General features: G+C 40.1%; 1 protein-coding gene across 1 annotated transcript; it reads left to right on the top strand.

Moving 5' to 3' along the window:
• The first annotated feature begins 982 nt into the window (after nt 1-982).
• LOC122671978 lies at nt 983-18,060 on the top strand. Its single transcript, XM_043869479.1, has 5 exons — nt 983-1,139; nt 1,238-1,323; nt 1,737-1,881; nt 16,915-17,057; nt 17,125-18,060. The coding sequence occupies exons 1-5, from the start codon at nt 1,044-1,046 to the stop codon at nt 17,969-17,971; spliced, it is 1,317 nt and encodes a 438-aa protein (XP_043725414.1). The 5' UTR covers nt 983-1,043; the 3' UTR covers nt 17,972-18,060.
• Nucleotides 18,061-19,178: the final 1,118 nt, after the last annotated feature.

Raw genomic sequence — 19,178 nt, 5'->3', positions numbered from 1 at the left:
AGTGTAGGCATTAAACATTAAATTTTTATTTAATTGATCAAAATATCCTCATCTTCCCCAAATCGTTTAAGTCTTGGAAAAAGAAAAATTCAAATGGATCCCATGAACCCATCTCCTTTCCTTCCTCCTTAACCACTCTTTGCTATACTCATTTCATCTCTGACCCAGATTCAAATGGGAATTAAAGCTCGGATGTCAACAATGCGTCTCGCCAAAAGCAGCAAGTGCTCTCAGGAGGGCAACAATAAACATTGGTTGGGGGTTAGTTTCTTATAGGGGTGTCAATGGGTCATGCTAGGTTGGGCTTGGCCTTAACCCTAACCCTACCTTGGCAGCCTTAACCTAAACCCAAGCCCAACTCGACCCTGCCAGGGTCAAGCATACCCTCAACCCAGCCAGACCCTAGCAGGGTTGTCCCCAGCCCGGTCCGGCCCTGATTGGTCCTGAATTATGAACAACCCATAATAGCCTAATGAGTCGACTTAACAAATAACATAGCCACAACCCACTTTTTTTTTTTTTTTGGTCGGAAGCCACAACCCACTTAACAAAGCCCATTGTACATATAATGTATATGAATACATAGCCCCAACCTACTTAACAAAACCCATTATATAGATATTATATTGTGTATACAGGGTCGGGTTGGCCCTGCCAGGGCCAAGGCCTCAACCCAAGCTCGGCTTGGCCTTGCTAGGGCCAGCAAAATACTAATTTTTAACATCTAACGCCTGATATTAATAGCGTGGACTTAATTATGATAAATTTGAAAATTAAGGGTGCCTATGAAATTTTCAAGGAGTGGATGTGAAATTATCAAAATATTAGGACGCATGCGGAATATTGGGACGATTTTAGGAGGCACGTGTATTTAACCCAAGATTTAATGCTTCTGATGATCCTTAAAAAAGTGGTCGAACGAATTCTCCATTCGCCTTTTTTTTTTTTTGGAATCTGTCCAATTTAATTATCTTTTCCCGCCAAACCCCAAAAGGACGGAGAAGTGGAGCCGTGGAGGTGCGTGCTTCGTCACTGCAAGTCCCATGGCGACGAGCTCTCCCGATATTACTTCCAAATCTTCCAATCAATCCTTCCGCACCACCACCACTACACTAATCTCTCACTCGTTCTTCAAAACAGTAGGTTCTCTTCTCCCAAAAATTCTCAGATGCGAGTTTGAATTGTCCTTCCTTCCGATCCTTACTTTCACTTTCTTCTTCATCTTCATTGTTTATAGGTCTGTCTACAAGACTGGTGGCTGGTTAAGGCTGATCGTGACTTCCATGGAAAAAGATTAGCTGTTGGAGGGATCGCTTCCAGAGAGTAAGTTTCCTTTCCATGTCTAGGGTTTGCATGCTCTCTCTCATCCTTAAGATTATTATAAATTTTGTATTCACTAGCTTTCCTTAAATTCGGAATCATAAGGGAAAATTACGAAAGACAATAAGTAATGGTACGGCCATACTGGTTATTAGGTGATCAGAACTAAGTCAAGAGAATGAGCTTGGAAAAAGAAAAAAGGTTAGGGTTTAGTATATTTGAGTTTACTGAGAAATTTCAGCAATAGGTTCAGATAATTAGTGAAACATAACCAAAAGCTCCACTTTTGGACCCATTTGTGTGATCTTTGACTAGCTGAGCCTTTTCCATTCCTGGTTCTGTTAATTTAGGGCTAATAAGTGGAAAGTTTATATATAACTCTGTTCTGAAAGTAAACATGTATAATTGTACAACAGGCGGCATGCAGCTAGAGTATTCTCCTCTGCACCAATTGTTAAAAGGTTTGATACCTTTACTCTTGAGACGTCAGATGGCATCACAATTGCAATTAAGGGCCTTATCAACTTCTCCCGCACAAACCAGAATGGTTTTGCAATGGAGGTATGTTAATTCTTTCTTTTATCTTGCTTTCATTACAGTTGATGTATTGTCTTCTTATAATCAATAATTTTATCTAGGTTGTACTTTGTTATTCTAATTGGATGTGAGGGATGAACCAAGTCAAGCCAAAGATTTTGAATGGGAATCTTACACCCCCCTGGAGATTGGTAGAATTAACTTAGGCCCCGTTTGTTTAGAGGGGGAGGTGGGGTGGGATATTGGGGAGATGGGACCCACATGTTGGTGGGGGGTTTTGTTGGGGTGGAAATGTTGAGGTAAAGTTATTTTTCCCTTGAACAGTAACCAAAGTCTCACCAATTTGATTGGTGGGACTTTGGATAGGATAGGGGTGGGATTTCGAAGTGCCACATCAATAGACAAAGCATTTAATAATGTTCCCTGAGCTTTTGTAAGTTCACCATCCCAAGATAGCCAAACAAGGTTGGGGTGGGATTTTGAAGTGCCACATCAGCATTTTCCCACCCCACCTAAGTCCCCTCTAAACAAACGAGGCCTTAAGCTCTTTATCTAGGATTGTTTACTCTAGACAAACATTCTTGGGTTGGGATCCTTTATTTTAGGGCAGAAAGTTTATAAATCTTGGTGGTTGGGTCTATCATCGCAACTCTTGAAATATATATTCTATTTTTATTTTATTTTTTTGGGTACAAACACCCCCAACTCCCTTCAATGATGGGGGAATGTGTTAGAGTTGTTAGTAGATATGTAACAGAGGTAGTTTGGGAACTAGACTTTGGACTAGTTGCCTTGTTATGTATTTTATCTTGTTTGTCCTTTTTAACCTTGTACCCTAGGGAGGTGGATGTAATAATTCCTTTAGTTCTATTCAAGTAATATAGAGTGTGGAGAAGTCTCTCTTACACACAAGATTCACAACCGAAATATCTCTCTCTATTCTCTTCTTGCTCTCCTTCTCATCTCCTTCTTCTTTAACCTCTCCTCCTTCTCTCACTTACATCTCTAACCTAAAATCCAACTTGGTATCAGAGCTTTAGGTTTGAGAGTCGTATCAGTCCGCTTTCTCTATTCTTTTCCTCTCCTTGAAATCCTAAGACACAAGGAACTTCAAGGAAGAGGCATCTATGTAAACAACTTGCTGTAGATAGATGAAATAGGTTCTTTGCAACCTGTTTAAGTGTTTGAAGATGATCCTTGAGCTGTATTGAAGCCCCATTGAAGTGTTTGAAGTAAACCAAGCTTCACCTAGGTTTTCCGCCATCTCAAAGTTGCAGCTCCTGTGTTTTCTTCTCTCGGCATGGGTTTGGAGCTTGGAATAGCTCATTAGGATCGTAAAAGGATGCTTGTTATGCCCCATGTGTGTCTCCTTGCTAAAGGGTTCTCTTGCTAGAGCATAGCTCATTTTCATGGGGTTCCTTTTACGCCCGGTATAAACCGTGATCTTGCTTCCTCTTTTTCTTGCATTTGGAGTACCATGGACTCCTCCCTTGGTTGAGAAGTGTTTATGGATACCTTGTTTAAGGTCTTAGAACTTGTTTGAGTGGGTGTTTCTCCTTGGAAGGTGTTGGGTGAAGTTCCGTCTAGATTTTACCTGTTTTTTTTTCTGTTGGAATTTATTTCTTGAGATTGGAATTTGTATTTGGGTTGAGTGTGTACTCCCCACTTTGTTTGGAGTTACTTGTGCATGGTTAAGTGTCTCTTTTATCCCCACAATATGGCTGAATCTGATGCCTCTGGGCTTGGCACGGCTGAATCACAACCTACTCCGGTAGCCTCACAGTTTGTCTTTGAGAACTTACACCCATAGATCTCCATTATGAAATTAGACAACACCAATTATTTGGATTGGTCCCACTCAGTGAAGCTTTCCCTTAGGAGCAAAAGGAAGCTTAGGTATATTACAAGCACCATTACTGCTCCAGCTCTTGGTTCCCCTACTTATGAGAAATTGGAGACCAAAAATTCCACAGTCATGACATTGCTCATCTTCTCCATGAAGCCCGAGATTGGGAGAAGATTTATGAGAAAGGAAACTGCCAAGGCTATTTGGGACAGTGTCGCCCAGACATTTGACAGGGTGGGTGACTCCGCCAAAGTTTATCAACTTCACCAAAAAATTAATGCAATAAAGCAGGATGACAAGACTATTTCTGAGTACTACAATGCCTATATTGGTCTTTTGGAGGAGTATGATCATTACAGGGATCTCCAATTGGCCAACCCAGCGGATGAGGCAAAGGTGTATCGTGCTCTTGAAAAGGAGCGTGTCTTCATTCTTCTTGGTGGGCTGAACCCTGAGTATGAACCCATCAGGCTCCAGATTTTGGGCAGGTCTCCTCTTCCATCTCTTGATGAGGTTTGCAGTTATTTACAGAGTGAGGAGACTCGGCGTGTTGCTATGGCACCTGCTCCAGCATCATCCCTTGAGAGATCAGCTCTCAATTCTTCCTCTTTTCGGGACACCCATGGTGGTGGTAGAGGCCAGGGGCCTACTTATGGAGAGGACAGAGCAGTGGAGACAGGTGGTGCTAGTGGAGGTGGCAGAGACAGATTTAAATGTGATCATTGTGGGAGATCTGGGCACACCAAGGATAGATGTTGGACTCTTCATGGCCGTCCTCCTGGTACACGCGGTGGGGCTCGTGGTGGCCGTCGAGGGGGAGCTTGAGGTGCCCACTCTATTATGACGGAGACAGATGCTACACAGGATGACTCTACTTTGGCTGATGCAGTGTTCCGCAGGGTCATGTCACAGTTGAGCACATCTCCTACACCCACAGTGGCTAGCTCTCCTTCATCCTCTGCTTTGCAGGTTTCCACCTTAGCTTCTACTGCAACCCAGTCTTGGGTCATTGACTCTGGTGCCACCGACCACATGATTGGTACGTCCCAATATTATGATTCCTATACCATTTGCTCCGGTAAGATAAGGTTCGGGTAGCCGATGGCTCCCTTTCCTCCATCTCTGGTAAGGGCAGTATCCCTGTTACCTCATCTATTTCTCTTACATCTATCCTTCATGTTCCTAGCCTTACCCTTAATCTTCTCTCTGTGAGTCATTTGACAAAATCTTTAAACTGTTGTATCACCTTTTTTCCTTCTCATTATCTTTTTCAGGATTTGGTAACGAAGAGGATTATTGGTAGTGGACGTGAGGAGCAAGGCCATTACCTTTTTGAGACTTTTTTGCCCACAGCTCAGTCCTATGTGTGTGGACGTAATGATAGTAGTTCTGTGGAGTTTGTTATGTTATGGCATCGTCGTCTTGGCCATCCATCATTTGTTGTAATGAGGAAACAATTGCCTCACTTATTTTCTTCTGTTGCTTCTTCTCATGTTTTTCAATGTGAACCATATATGTTTGCCAAACATTGTCGTTCCTCTTATCCATATCATGGTAATAGAACTACTGCTCCTTTTCATATTGTGCACACTGATATTTGGGGACCTTCCCCTACTACCTCTTTATTTGGCTATCGTTTACTTTGTGTCCTTTGTTGATGATTTTTCTCGTGCTACTTGGACTATTCTTATGAAGCATAAAAGTGATGTTTGTGATGCATTTAAAACCTTTTATCAAATGATTCTTACTCAATTTGACACTCGGATCAAAATTGTTTGATTGGATAAAGGGGGGGAATACATGTTTGGTGGCCTCCAAACCTTCTTTACTGATAATGGCATTCTCCATCAGCTAGCGTGTGTTGACACCCCCCAACAAAATGGGGTTGCTGAGAGGAAGAATCGCCATTTATTGGAGGTCACCCGTAGTCTCTTGTTTGGCATGCATGTCCCTAAGACCTTTTGGTCTGTTGCTCTCCTCACTGCCTCCTTTCTCATCAATCGCATGCCTACCAAACTTCTTGCTTTCAAATCTCCCTTGGACATCTTATCTCCCAAGGCTTCTGCTTTCTCTCTTCCTCCTAAAGTCTTTGGGTGTGTTTGTTAGGTGCATGTAAACAAATCTGCATGTACTAAACTTGATCCCAAAGCCCTCAAGTGTCTCTTCCTTGGGTACTCTTCTACTACCAAGGGTTACAAGTGTTATCATCCTTCTTCTCGTCGGTGTCTTATTTCCAAGGATGTCACCTTCCTTGAGTCTGTTCCTTTCTTTGCCCCTTCTCAGCATCCTCTTCAGGGGGAGAATTGTGGAAGTGAACAGGCTGCTGATTTCCTTCATCCTTTACCCATCTCTCCCTTTACACTTGACATTGGAAAGCACAGGGCTGTGGATGTGAATGTGAATACAGATTTAGTCGTTGATAGTGGTACTGATAAGGAGAAGGATTACCACATTACCTACAAGAGAGGTGAAGGCTTGCATAATGAAGGAAAGAAGACCTACCAAGAGTCCTCTTTGGATCCAGATCCACATCCTGAGGTCCATCCTTCTCAGTCAGGTGACATCCCTTCTCCTCCATATGATTTAGGCCTTCCTATTGCTGTTAGAAAGGGGAAAAGAGCTTGTACTAATCCTATAGCCCAGTTTGTTTCCTACGATGTTCTTTCTCCTACAAGTATTGCCTTTATTACTGCTCTCTCTACAGCTTCTATTTCCAGGAATGTCAGTGATGCTATGCTTGACCCAAAATGGAGACAAGCTATGTCTGAGGAGATGATGGCTCTTGAGAAGAATGATATTGGCAGTTGGTGGATCTTCCTAAGGGACGTGTCCCAGTTGGATGCAGATGGATCTATACAATCAAGTACAAATCTGATGGTACTGTGGAGAGATACAAGGCAAGGTTGGTTGGCAAGGGGTACAGTCAAGTCTATGGGATTGACTATCAGGAGACATTCGCTCCTGTGGCTAAGCATAACTCTATAAGAGTTCTTTTATCACTGGCTGCCAATAAAGATTGGCCATTATATCAGTTAGATGTAAAGAATGCCTTTCTCCATGGTGACTTGGAAGAGGAAATGTACATGCAACCCCCACCAAGCTTCAAAATGCCTTCAGCTGAAGGGAAAGTGTGTCTCCTTAAGAAGGCACTATATGGTCTCAAACAGTCACCAAAGGCATGGTTTGAACGCTTCCGACAGGCTATTCTGAAGAATGGATATTCCCAAAGCCAAGCTGATCACACACTCTTTACCAAGCGGGGCAGTGGTACCATCACTACTCTCATTGTCTATGTGGATGATATTGTGGTCACAGGAGATGATATAGCTGAGATTGGTACACTGAAAAGCTACTTGGCACAACAGTTTGAGATCAAAGACCTGGGCCCCTTGAAGTACTTCCTAGGAATTGAAGTATCAAGGACTAAGAAAGGAATCAACATATGTCAACGGAAGTTTGTTCTTGATTTGTTGACAGAGACAGGGATGTTGGGTTGCAAACCAACAAATTCTCCTATTGAGCAAAATCACAAACTAGAGGAAGATTGTGGTCCTTCTCTGGTTAATGCAGGAAAGTACCAAAGGCTTGTTAGGAAGCTTATCTATCTTGCTATGACACGCCCAGATATCTCATATGCAGTGGGAGTGGTGAGCCAATTTATGCATGCTCCCAAAAGTGGCCACTTGGATGCCGTGTATCGCATTCTTAGGTATTTGAAGTCTTCCCTAGGGAAAGGACTGTTGTATGCCAGACACAATCATTTGAGAGTGGAAGGTTTCACTGGTGCAGATTGGGTTGGCTCTATTACGGACAGGAGATCTACCTCCGGCTATTGTACCTTTGTGGGAGGTAATTTGGTTACATGGAAGAGCAAAAAACAGCACGTTGTAGCCAGATCCAGTGCAGAGGCAGAATTTAAAGCTATGGCTCATGGAGTGTGTGAACTCATATGGTTGAAAAGACTTGTTCAGGAACTGGGATTTGACACTGAAGGCCTTATGAGACTCTATTGTGACAACAAGGCTGCCATCAGTATTGCCCACAACCCTGTTTAACATGACAGAACTAAGCATATTGAGGTTGATATACACTTCATCATAGAGAAGATAGACTCTGGCTGCATTTGTACTTCTTTTGTGAAGACTGGTGATCAGTTGGCAGACATTCTCACCAAGGCCCTTGCCTCTCCTCAGTTTAGTTCTCTTCTAAGCAAGCTGGGAATGCATGATATATATTCTCCAGCTTGAGGGGGAGTGTTAGAGTTGTTAGTAGATATGTAACAGGGGTAGTTTGGGAACTAGACTTTGGACTAGTTGCCTTGTTATGTATTTTATCTTGTTTGTCCTTTTTTACCTTGTACCTCCCTAGGGAGGTGGATGTAATAATTCCTTTAGTTCTATTCAAGTAATATAGAGTGTGGAGAAGTCTCTCTTACACACAAGATTCACAACCGAAATATCTCTCTCTATTCTCTTCTTGCTCTCCTTCTCATCTCCTTCTTCTTCAACCTCTCGTCCTTCTCTCACTTACATCTCTAACCTAAAATCCAACTAAATGTTATTCATATAATGCGCGGAGTACACATGGAGGGGGGGAAAGACATCTCCCGAATCCATGGATCGGAGTTGGGCCAAACTGTCCTACACTCCTACATGCTACAGACAATGTCCTCCTGGCCAGGGAGTAAACAATGATGTTAATCTCCCTTGGAACAAAGCTAAAAGCACAAGATGCAAAATAAGAAGACAAATGCACGATGTCCTCAAGGATAGGCTTCAAAGTCAAAGGCAATGCTGCAATATCACCTTGCAAAAGAGAGATAACACCCTTCTTGTTATTCTAAAAACTAACATGCCCATAGTCTTCAGAGATGTCCTCTAACATAGCTGCATGGATACAAACTGCTTCACCTACTGATGGATCCTAAAACTGTGAAGGGCTAGAGACCAATACTAATGATCGCCCATCGGAATTACAACCAATATAGCCTATACCCACATTGTTTGATCCCAGTACTATGCTAGCATCACAGTTGAATTTGATATGGCCTGGTGGAGGCGAAATCCAAGAACCTGGAGAAGTGACTTCATCAATATTAGAGTGTGGTGCCCCATGAACTGTAGCAGTGGCCGCATCCCCATCATTATTAAAATTTCCTTGTTTGTCTGCTCCAGAAACTACTGCAATTGTATACTCAATGAAAGCAGATTTTGAGACCTGTATTACATCCATGGTACAAAATTTCGCGATATATCGCCAATATATTGCGAAATTTCAGTAATTTCGGTAGGGCCGAGACGAGATGGGCTTTCGAAATGAAAAAAGTTCAAATTTCGGTATATTTCGGTATATTTCAGTATATTTCGTAGAAATACTGTGTATTGAGCAGTATATTTGGTAAATTTTGGTACATTTCGGTATATTTTGGTAAATTTCGTAGAAATACTTTGTGTATTGAGTATTGAACTATTAACTATTATGAAGTTTATGAGTTATGACTTATGCGCTTATGACTTTATGAGTTTAAACTTTAAACTAAAGGCTACATTTGACTTTATTTTTGTTTCATTACTTTGTTTAAACTTCTTATTATGTCTTTTAGTACTTAAACAATATGTATTTAACTATTTTATACAACAGGGTCCGACCGTATACAGTCATTCAAGAGTGCAAACCCAAAACATCACTTTGAGTTCATTTTTTTTGCAATATGAAGGTTTAAATGTGTTTATTTAGCTTAAATAAGGGTGTCCATGAAGTATCAGGCCTAGATATGGCCAAATACCCACCGAGATTGACTCCCGAAATATTGCAGAAAAAATGCAATATTTCGGATATCTCGGTAGGCCTGAGATACCGATATATCGCGAGATATAGTACTATGATTACATCTTCTGGTGTCCATGAACTTCTTCCAAAAACTGCATCATTATGTGTTATCCATAAGTATCAACAAATAAACGTACTTAGAAAATCAATTCTTTTCCTGTAGATTCACCAAACTGTGAGTAGTAAGACCATCCTTTAATCCAATCAGTCACCGTCATAGATCCATGTGGTGGAATCTTAAACCACTACCAAACCAGACAGCTCTAGCAAAAGAACATTCGAAGAGGATATGAGCGATTGTTTCCAACTTTGGACATCGGCAACAGTTAGGATCAGCATCAATCTGTCTTCAATACAAAGCATTTGCAGTTGCTAGACCGGATGCACATGACCTCCATAAAAGCCGCTTTATCTTGGGTAGGCTACTGCACTTCCATATATTCTTCCAAACTTCATTTGGAATTAATGACCATGAATGGTTTGAAGAAGTTGATGGCAAGGTTCTCAAACTCGGGTCTCGGTGCCAACTTGGACCCTTGAAAAACCGAGTCGAGTCGAGATCTCGCCGAGTTGGTGCACTTTTTTTTTTCTAGACTCAAAGCCTTATCTCGGTGGGTTTTAGACCTAGTTTGGGTCTGAAACTTGGTATTCAGCTTATTTTAGGCCATTTAAACACAATGACACTATCAGATTTTGCAAAAACAAAGTCGAAATAGGAGTTTCAGTTAGTGGGAAAGCAGGACAGACAATACTTATGCTAGAAACCAGGACAGACACAGGACAAACACTTATTTATGCCTAATATCATTTAAGTAAATGATTTCATTTCATTTACTTAAGATATTATTCATAAATAAGCAAATAGCCCCCTATTTGAATCCAATAAAAATAGTTAAAAAATCAAATTCTAAAAGGAAAAAAAAGTCAACCCCCCAGTTCAAGAACAAAAACTGGATTTTCGGCGGTAGGTGCAAATTTCAACTTTCTAATGCTGGGTTTTTTCTCAAATCTAAAAATTCTATAAATCTTAATATGGTAAAACATTGCTAAAAACTGAAAGTGCGGTAAAATATTCATTTGTTTTGATGTCCAAAAAACTATTTTCATTCAGAGCGATTTTGACAGCATTCGCGCACACCGAATTATGTTTGACCTTTGAAAGAGTTATGTACCGGTCAAACTTTATTCGGTGTGCGCAAATGCTGTCAAAATCGCTCTGAATGAAAATAGTTTTTTGGACATCAAAACAAATGAATATTTTACCGCACTTTTGGTTTTTAGCAATGTTTTACCATAATAAGATTTATGGAATTTTTAGATTTGAGAAAAACCCCAGCATTAGAAAGTTGAAAATTGCACTTACCGCCGAAAATCTAGTTTTTGTTCTTGAACCGGGGGGGTTGACTTTTTTTCCTATTGGAATTTGATTTTTTAACTATTTTTATTGGATTCAAATAGGGGGGTATTTGCTTATTTATGAATAATATCTTAAGTAAATGAAATACAAAAACATTTACTTAAATGATATTAGGCATAAATAAGTATCTGTCTTGGTTCCTGGCATAGATAGGTGTCTGTATACCAAGAATTTTCAGCAAGATCTCGAGATCTGGCGCTCATATAAAGGACCTAGATGGGCATTTTCCTATGTCAAACCGAGATTTCGACCGAGATCCGAGATATTGACATTTTGAGACTTGTAGGCAGTCTCGTCTCGGGATTTCGAAGAACCGAGAAACTCGGCGAGATCTCGCGAGTTCTCGAACTATGGTTGATGGTACCAATTTCCTCTTATCATATTGTATGTTTGTTAGATGATGATAAGAAGACTTGACTAATAATCCCCATTCTTTGATGAAAACCATTATAATTTGTCATTCCTTGGATTTAATGGCACATTGATTTTTGAAATCTCTCTTATACCATGAGAGTTAAGAAGTCCCATAAGATCAAGCTCCAAGACTCCAACTACAGTTTGCCTCATCAATAAGCTGTGAAACCCAATGGACTGGTGTATTTGTAGGGCAAGGAGAAGACATTTAATGATCTTTATTTGTAGGGATCCAACGATCCTTCCAAATATCAACATCAGCCCCCGTACCAATCCAATAACAAAGTCCAGATTCCAACACCTCTATTTCAGCCATTATACTTCTCCAACCCCAACTTGGGTTATGTCCCACCTTGACTTTGATGAAATCCGCCTGTGGGAAGTAAACAGCTTTAGGAAACCGACTCAACAAACTATCCAGTTCCTTCGATATTTTCCATGCTGTTCTGGATAAGAGAACCATATTATGGTTAAAAAGATCCCGGAAGCCAAGTCCACCTTTCTCCTTGGACAAACACAATCGATATCATGAAACCCAATGCATTTTAGGTTTCCCTTCCTTTTCTCCCTCAAAAAAGTTTGCAGCTAATTGCCGTATTTTCTTATGCATAGAAAATGGCAATTTAAAATGCATATAGGCATGATTAGTCATAGACAATACAACTGACCTTAGGAGCACCTCCTTGCCTGCATGTGAAAGCATTTTTGGTTTCCAGCCTTGGATTTTAGACTCCATTCTAGAAGTGACATCTTGGAACAAAGAAGTTTTAGAAAATCCAAAATCTGTAGGTAACCTCAAATACTTCTTCGGTCCTGAACCATATGGAACTTTCATAATTTTAGAGAACCATCTCTTCACTTTCTGATGTGTAAATCATAAGAAAGTCTTTCATTTCTCAATCATTATAGAGAATCCCATCTATATTATCTATGGAATTCGAACCTGAACTCTATTTATGATTCATTATTTCTATCTCATTAGCCCCTGTTTATTATTTCAGCATAAGCATATTGATTGCCGCCTATTCTTATATCTTATACCCTTTCATGGGTGAATTCTGTATATTTCACATCTAGAATTTTCATAAATTTATGTATACAACATATATTACTGTCAAGAGTGAATTTCTTATTATTTAGATATTTAGATTAAAAAAAAGTAAGGATTAGAAGCTTGAAAAACAAGGAATGCAGAACTATAATGAAACAATACCTCCCCATATACTTCATCCTCTGTTTGTGTTCATTCCCCAGATGAGAGCTTCAATTTCAAGATCCGATTATGTTGCCACCTTTGGATTGTGGAGGCATGAAAAAACATTTTATTCCTGTCCCCTTCGTTCAACCATTGCACTTGAGACTTTTGTCTCCAAAATTCCTCCCCTTTTTCCAGAAACACATCCAACTCCTTCTGAAGAACATCTATCTGACTGCGGACATCCTCTGTAAAAGCAGTCTTTGCAGTGCAACAATATCCTCTATTAAGGATTTAATTCTGGTTTGAGGTGGCCAAACTCCTCCTCGTTCCACCTGGTGAAGGTAGATCTGCAATTCTCCAATTTTTTGCTTTGTAATATTAGCAGGAGATCCCAAACAATGTTCTGTCCAGGCTGCAAGACCAACAGATTTGCAATCCGGATGCTTGAACCACATTGATTCGAACGAAAGGGTTGAATACCCTTAAAACCATCTCTCTCAGTGTCAATAAGTAATGGTGAATGATCAGAACCAATAGCTGGCTTGGCAAAATCACATGCATTCCCATATTTAGTTCTCCAAGCAACGTTGCACATAGCTCTGTCAAGCCTGATCATAATATTTGCATTCCCAACTCTCTTATTGCTCCAGGTAAATTTACAACCATGATTACCCAGATCAAGAAGATGACAGGCATTCATCATAGATTTAAAAGCAAACATATCTCTACAATTACTGCTTAGCCCACCCTATTTCTCCTGCCGGTGTGAATTAAAGTCCCCAAACATGATCCATTCCTTATCTCAGTTAGCACCAAGCTCAATCAGTTTATCCCAGACAGGGACCATACACACAACTCATATAAAAGAAATCCTCCACTCCATAATTTACAAAAGCATCTAGTATATTATCTGAAATGTATAAAACATTAACATTGTAATTATTTTTCTATAATAAGGCCATACCACCAGATTTGCCAATTGGATCTACCGTAAGAAGATTATCCATATGCAATGCTCTTCGCATTCTTTCCATGCGGGGGCGAGCACTCTTAGTCTCCATCAAGAAAATAAAGTCCATTCGGCCACCATGGGAGAGCTGAGAAAGCATACAGAATGTCAAGGGCCTCCCCATCCCTTGACAGTTCCAGCTTAATAACTTCATTGTTGCCTGTGGGGCAGATAAACAACAGCCTCCACAGGGGAGAGACCAGTCTCTAAAGAATCAGTTTCAGCAAGAGGGACAGCAGATTCTGGTGATGAAACATGAGGCCGTTTGTGAATTTCTGGTACAGCTTCATCAATGTTCACCTCAGGTGCAACAATCAATCCCTCCGAAGTATCCATTGGTGAAACAGCACTTTGTAGTGGCACCAAACGGTCATTTGGTTGATCATATGGTATAGGAAATGGTAAATTGGCTTGGGCAGAGAGTGGAGGGATGTTGGATAGTTTGGGTGGAGTGATTTTGGATTGAAACAGATTGAAGCTGTGGAAGAAGGGTGTGGATGAGTTGAGTATAATCTTGGGTAGAAGGATTCAGTGGAGCTAACTGGTTATGTATCTCCGCCAGTGCTGAAAGGAAAGAATTTGGCTGTTGGTTTAGTTGGTTTGCAGAATGGGCATGGGCTGTCAGAGTTGGAGTAATATCTGTGATGGAGGGTTCTTTAGTGATTTGGTTCAGTGATGTTGCTTGCAGTTTTGGGTTGGTGGCTGACTGGGATGCTGCAGTTGAACCCCTATGTGATGACGGGTATCAGTAGAAACCAATTTTCTTACTTGGTGGCGGTTAATGCAACTGTCATCTCCCACACAGCCAGTCGCCGGAGAAGGGCTTTGAGTGCTGGAATTCTGTTGAGATGACCAAACTACCGCAGATGTGTCCATTTGTATTTGAGTTGGAGCAAATCCGCTAATAGTTTTGTCAAATCGAAGTGCAGGTCCATCTTCACAATCTTCAATCTCAGAACAGTCATGTTCCTTCTGGTGGGCACACACAGCATCATAATAATGTTCACAACCTCGTGATTCATGGCCAAGAATGCTGCAATAGTAACAATTCAGAGGTAGACACTCATACGCGATTAGAATATCATCTTTCAAAACACCCCCACTCTTAATGTGAATGGCCTTTTTAAGGGGTTTTCAAACATCAATTGTTACCCGGCATCTATATATATATATATATATATATATGAACCTGGATGCCATTCCTGAACGTTTTGGTTTCCTTAGAACACCAACCTTTGATGCAAGGTCCCTCAAAACTCTACAGGACCGCAATGTAAAGGCATATCATGTTACCGTACCCAAACATCAACATAGTTGAACTCATTAACATTGATGTTGCTTTGCCATTTTTCTAGGATGATCAGGTTTCCATTAACAGACCATGGTGAATCCAGTAGTACATTCTTCAGATCCATTTCATGGAAGAAACCGTAAAGGAAGATATCCTCTTGCAGAGGTGTCACACAAACACCATGAGTAGTATTCCAAGCTTTCACCAAACCCTCGAACACAGATTGCCAACGGTAAGATTTACCCACAATGATTTTCCAACCAGAGAGCAGTCCAGGTTAGCAGTGACTGAAAGTTCAGGTATCATCCGCCACAGAATACGTATCATCATCAGATAACACTTCGTCTGGAACATTGTCATCTGCATTCTACAGATGTTCTTTCTCATCCAGGCATCTGATAGGAGTTGGTGACTGTGAAGGTAATCTGAAGAAGATAGCATTGGGAAGGATTGTTGGTGATGTTGAAGATGGGAAGAGGATGATGGTGAGGAATGGATAAAAGTTGGTGGTGTGGGAGAAACAAAAACTTGCTTCCCTTTTGTTGGATGTGGAGATTCAGCCCTTGAAAAAAAAAAATTTAAATGACAGGAAATCAAGATGCGATGTTAAGTTAAAACACAGAATATTAGAGGAGAGGATGATTAACAGTATCAATCATTGCCATGAAATTTCACGCACAGAACGGCGGAGTACATTTTCATTCACAAAGCGGTGGAGCACTCAAACTCATTCTAGAATTTCGTCTTGTTACTTGATCTTCTTGTCCTAAAAATAAAAGATTCAATCTCCACACTTTTCTCGAGGGTCTATTGTCTGAATGCCTCCATCACGTCCTATTCCTACATTCAGTTGGTTAGCTTAACTTGTTGCTATATGTAGGGTCAAGAAAGAAATATACTGTAATGTATCAGATGGGCCTTATGACTCCTTACTGCTTGAATGTGCATTGTTTATCAGTTTTGGCAACACAATTAGCTACAGAGTTGAATGGTGAATGGAATACTTCTAATTTTGCATTTTCCTCACCTGCATTAGATGACCACCCTCGCCTGGAAATTGAATGACCTTAGAAGCAAAGGAGGAGTTATTGTTGAGTTATAGTAATCTCTCTTTTCAACAGCTAGAAAAGGAAGGGCTACCCCTGCGGTCGACTACGACCACCATTGCGCTAATGTCCCGTTATATAGGGTGGTCTACGATCAGATTTTCTTGCTGGGCGCGTTAGCACACTTGTTTATAGTTGGGGTGTTAGCGCTTTTCTTGCTGCTAGGCGGCTCAGTAGTGCAGTAGTTTGATTGCTGGCAACACAAGTAGCTACAGAGTTGAATGGTGAATGGAATACTTCTAATTTTGCAATTTCCTCACCTGCATTGGATGTGGTGTTTTTGTTGATTTAACCAATATGAGCAAATTATAAATTCAACTGTATCAAAGTAGATCAGTTATACCCATATACCCACACTTGCCTAGTGCCAATGTTGAAACAGTAAAATACAGATACAAGTATCGATGCATTTGCGTCCCTGGAGAGCTCATTATTACTGAAGTAGACTTATACCCAGACACCTGAGCATGCCTAGTGCATCAAGGTTGGAACAGTAAGATACTAGTACAGGTGCTGGATTCTGAGTAAAATACTTAAATACTATATTATCTTTTCCTACTCTTGCTTTGGATAATTCCTCAAGTCCTAACCCCTCCCCCCCCTTTTTTTTTGGGGGGGGGGGGGGGGTTGTCTTGCAAATATAATTTCGTAGTAAACTGTACTTTGAAAAAAGACATGAATATTTGGAAGTATGTTGTGACGTGATTATATCATCAATATTTTAAAACTATACCCATCCAGTTTCCAATTTCTGTATCCATATCATTGCATGAGCATCTTATCATGTTAAAGTGTAATTATTGTTGGATGCCTACTTGCTGAATGGAAAATGTCAAGATGTTAATCTCATGGCCATGTTGGTACGTGTATCAAAGTTACATAATAAAGTTCTATGCCCCCCTCCTCTTCTGAAAGTATGTTTAGATGCTAACTTCTATTTTGAACAGGTCTCCAATCACTTCCTTTTTGGCTTTCCCTATTACTGGGAAGATTACATTGCCCAGTATTTTGATACATGCACAGGTGATGTTCCGACAAGTGTTTCTGATTTCAATGAGCAAATTATGCCCTCATTTAATGTCCAGCCCAGGTATCACTTATTCACTTACATGAACCCTCAGTTACTAAAATACTTGATCATTTAATCCCCAGCCCAGGTATCACTTATATGAATTCCCAATTACTAAAGTGCGCGATCATTTAATCTCCAGCCCACGTATCTCTGATAATTGCGTGCTAGCAAAAGGCTATTTGAACGATATCCTTAAAAAACTCAGTAGCAAAGATTCTGAAATTCCTGGGGTGTCAATTCATTCATATCTGAATAGATCTAGTGCATCCATGGAAGAGGAAACTGCAAGTAGATGTAAGAAAGCCAAGATTGAAAACAAGCATGAGATTGGCAAGGATTTTGTTGATCCAGAAAATGGTGTAGAAAGCACTGGAGTACTATTTAAAGAAGAAAAAAATAATATCAGTTGTGATGGTTTGAATGAGCCTGAAAGTATAATCTTAGAAGGAAACTCCATATTAGAAACACGTAACACCACTGATGATGTTGCTGAAAATTCAGTATTGCTGGAGAATACAGATGTTAACCTGCTTGAGGTAGAGCTGCAGATGCCAAATTCAACTTCAGATAAAGATGAAGATGGTGTAACTGACTTGATTTCGAAAGTGTCAAAAAGAAAAGGTAGGAGTAACTCGGGACTGGACAGATGCTCTCCTAAGTGGTTGGACAGTTTAAAGTGCGATTTGAAAGATAAGACGAAAACTGTTTGTGGCTCCAACATTGTGAATCTGAACGTTGCAAGTCCTGTTGGAGAGAAATCATGTTGTGGTAACAGTAAAAGTTTGGGTAGTGATGGCCTTGAAGGGACCATAGAGGAATCTTCTTCAAAACTTAGGAAAAGTCGTAAAAAAACAGAAAGACCCAATGACTCCATTGTCAGAAGATCAAGTATTAGGATCAGGAATTTACAGGACAAATCGAAAGAAACATGAAAACAGACTATGCTTTCAATGGATTCCGGTTATATTGTAAATACTGTTTAGCATGTATCATGTATGTTGGTGACACACTGCTTCTTATCTTCATTGTCCAACTTGAAGAGTATGCACAAATTATTGGTAATAGCAATGGCTAGTCTGTATGTTCTCACTGACTAAATTGCTTGTGTTCTTCCCTATGAAATTCCCACCACTCCCTCGGCCCCTTCCATTTGACTGGTTTATAAGTTTAATATGGTGATTTCATCTTTCTTAACCATGCTTTTTGGATTCTGTTTGAACCTTAGGACATATTAGTTTTTCTGTAAAGACCACTTACAAACTTTGTATAATCATATATCACTTGATTTCTTTAGTTACTTATTGGGTGCGCGGTTCCGGGGTGCAGGAAAATTCCTGGACTCCATGTTTATATTTGCTAGATGGCAAGTTGGATGGGGCTGAATTTTGTGTACACCGGCCTCTGCTCACATGTCAAGTTTCAGTTCAACTAGAGTTTGCCAAGTAGTGGCAAACAAGACAAAAAAAAATTGGGACTACCAAAAGGGTGTATGGCCCATAGCTTGTTAAAATGGGAACGGCAAAAAAACTTTGTTCAGTATGATGCACGGATCAGAATTCGAGCAGGATGGATAAAATCTGGGCATACAGTTTGAGGATGGCAAAAAAATACGTGGTTTAAACATTTAGATTTGAAAAATACAGGAAAAAAAAATACGGCAATATGTATACATAAATTGAAGAATTATTATCTAAATGAATGCATCCAAAGTTGAAAACAATTATTACATCCAAGAAAAATGCATAAATATAAATCCAAATATGATTGGATATTTTTATTAGGGCAAGAGAATGTTAACCAGTCATGTAGCCCCTTCACCAGTTCACAAAAGCATTGGTTTAAATGAGATTTTTCAACTTTACTGAGGGTTGAATGGTCTTTTCACGCACTCTTGTGTCTGAATTATCAATCATGCGACTGGTTAGCTTTCTTTTTCCTAATTATTAATAGAATATAAATTATGATTCATCATAAGCTGATGACAGAAATTGAAACGTGGGATCCAGCTTTAAGATTGTAGTTTATCAGGCTCACGACCATCAGATTCAAATCAAATCAAATCAATATCCAACTACTGGTTAACTCCTCCATATCACTTTCCATCCATCGTTGCAACTTGCATGTCTTCAATCTGGAGTC

Source organism: Telopea speciosissima, chromosome 8, assembly GCF_018873765.1.
Source record: "Telopea speciosissima isolate NSW1024214 ecotype Mountain lineage chromosome 8, Tspe_v1, whole genome shotgun sequence".
Classification (NCBI taxonomy): Eukaryota; Viridiplantae; Streptophyta; class Magnoliopsida; order Proteales; family Proteaceae; genus Telopea; species Telopea speciosissima.
The sequence above is the reverse complement of the archived record's forward strand: the minus strand, read 5'-3'. Positions and strand labels throughout refer to the sequence as shown.

Coding starts and splice junctions, on each gene's coding strand:
- LOC122671978 (XM_043869479.1), top strand. CDS start 1,044: ATGGCGACGAGCTCTCCCGATATTACTTCCAAATCTTCCAATCAATCC. Junction 1,140..1,237: donor CTCACTCGTTCTTCAAAACA/GTAGGTTCTCTT, acceptor CATTGTTTATAG/GTCTGTCTACAAGACTGGTG. Junction 1,882..16,914: donor AGAATGGTTTTGCAATGGAG/GTATGTTAATTC, acceptor TATTTTGAACAG/GTCTCCAATCACTTCCTTTT.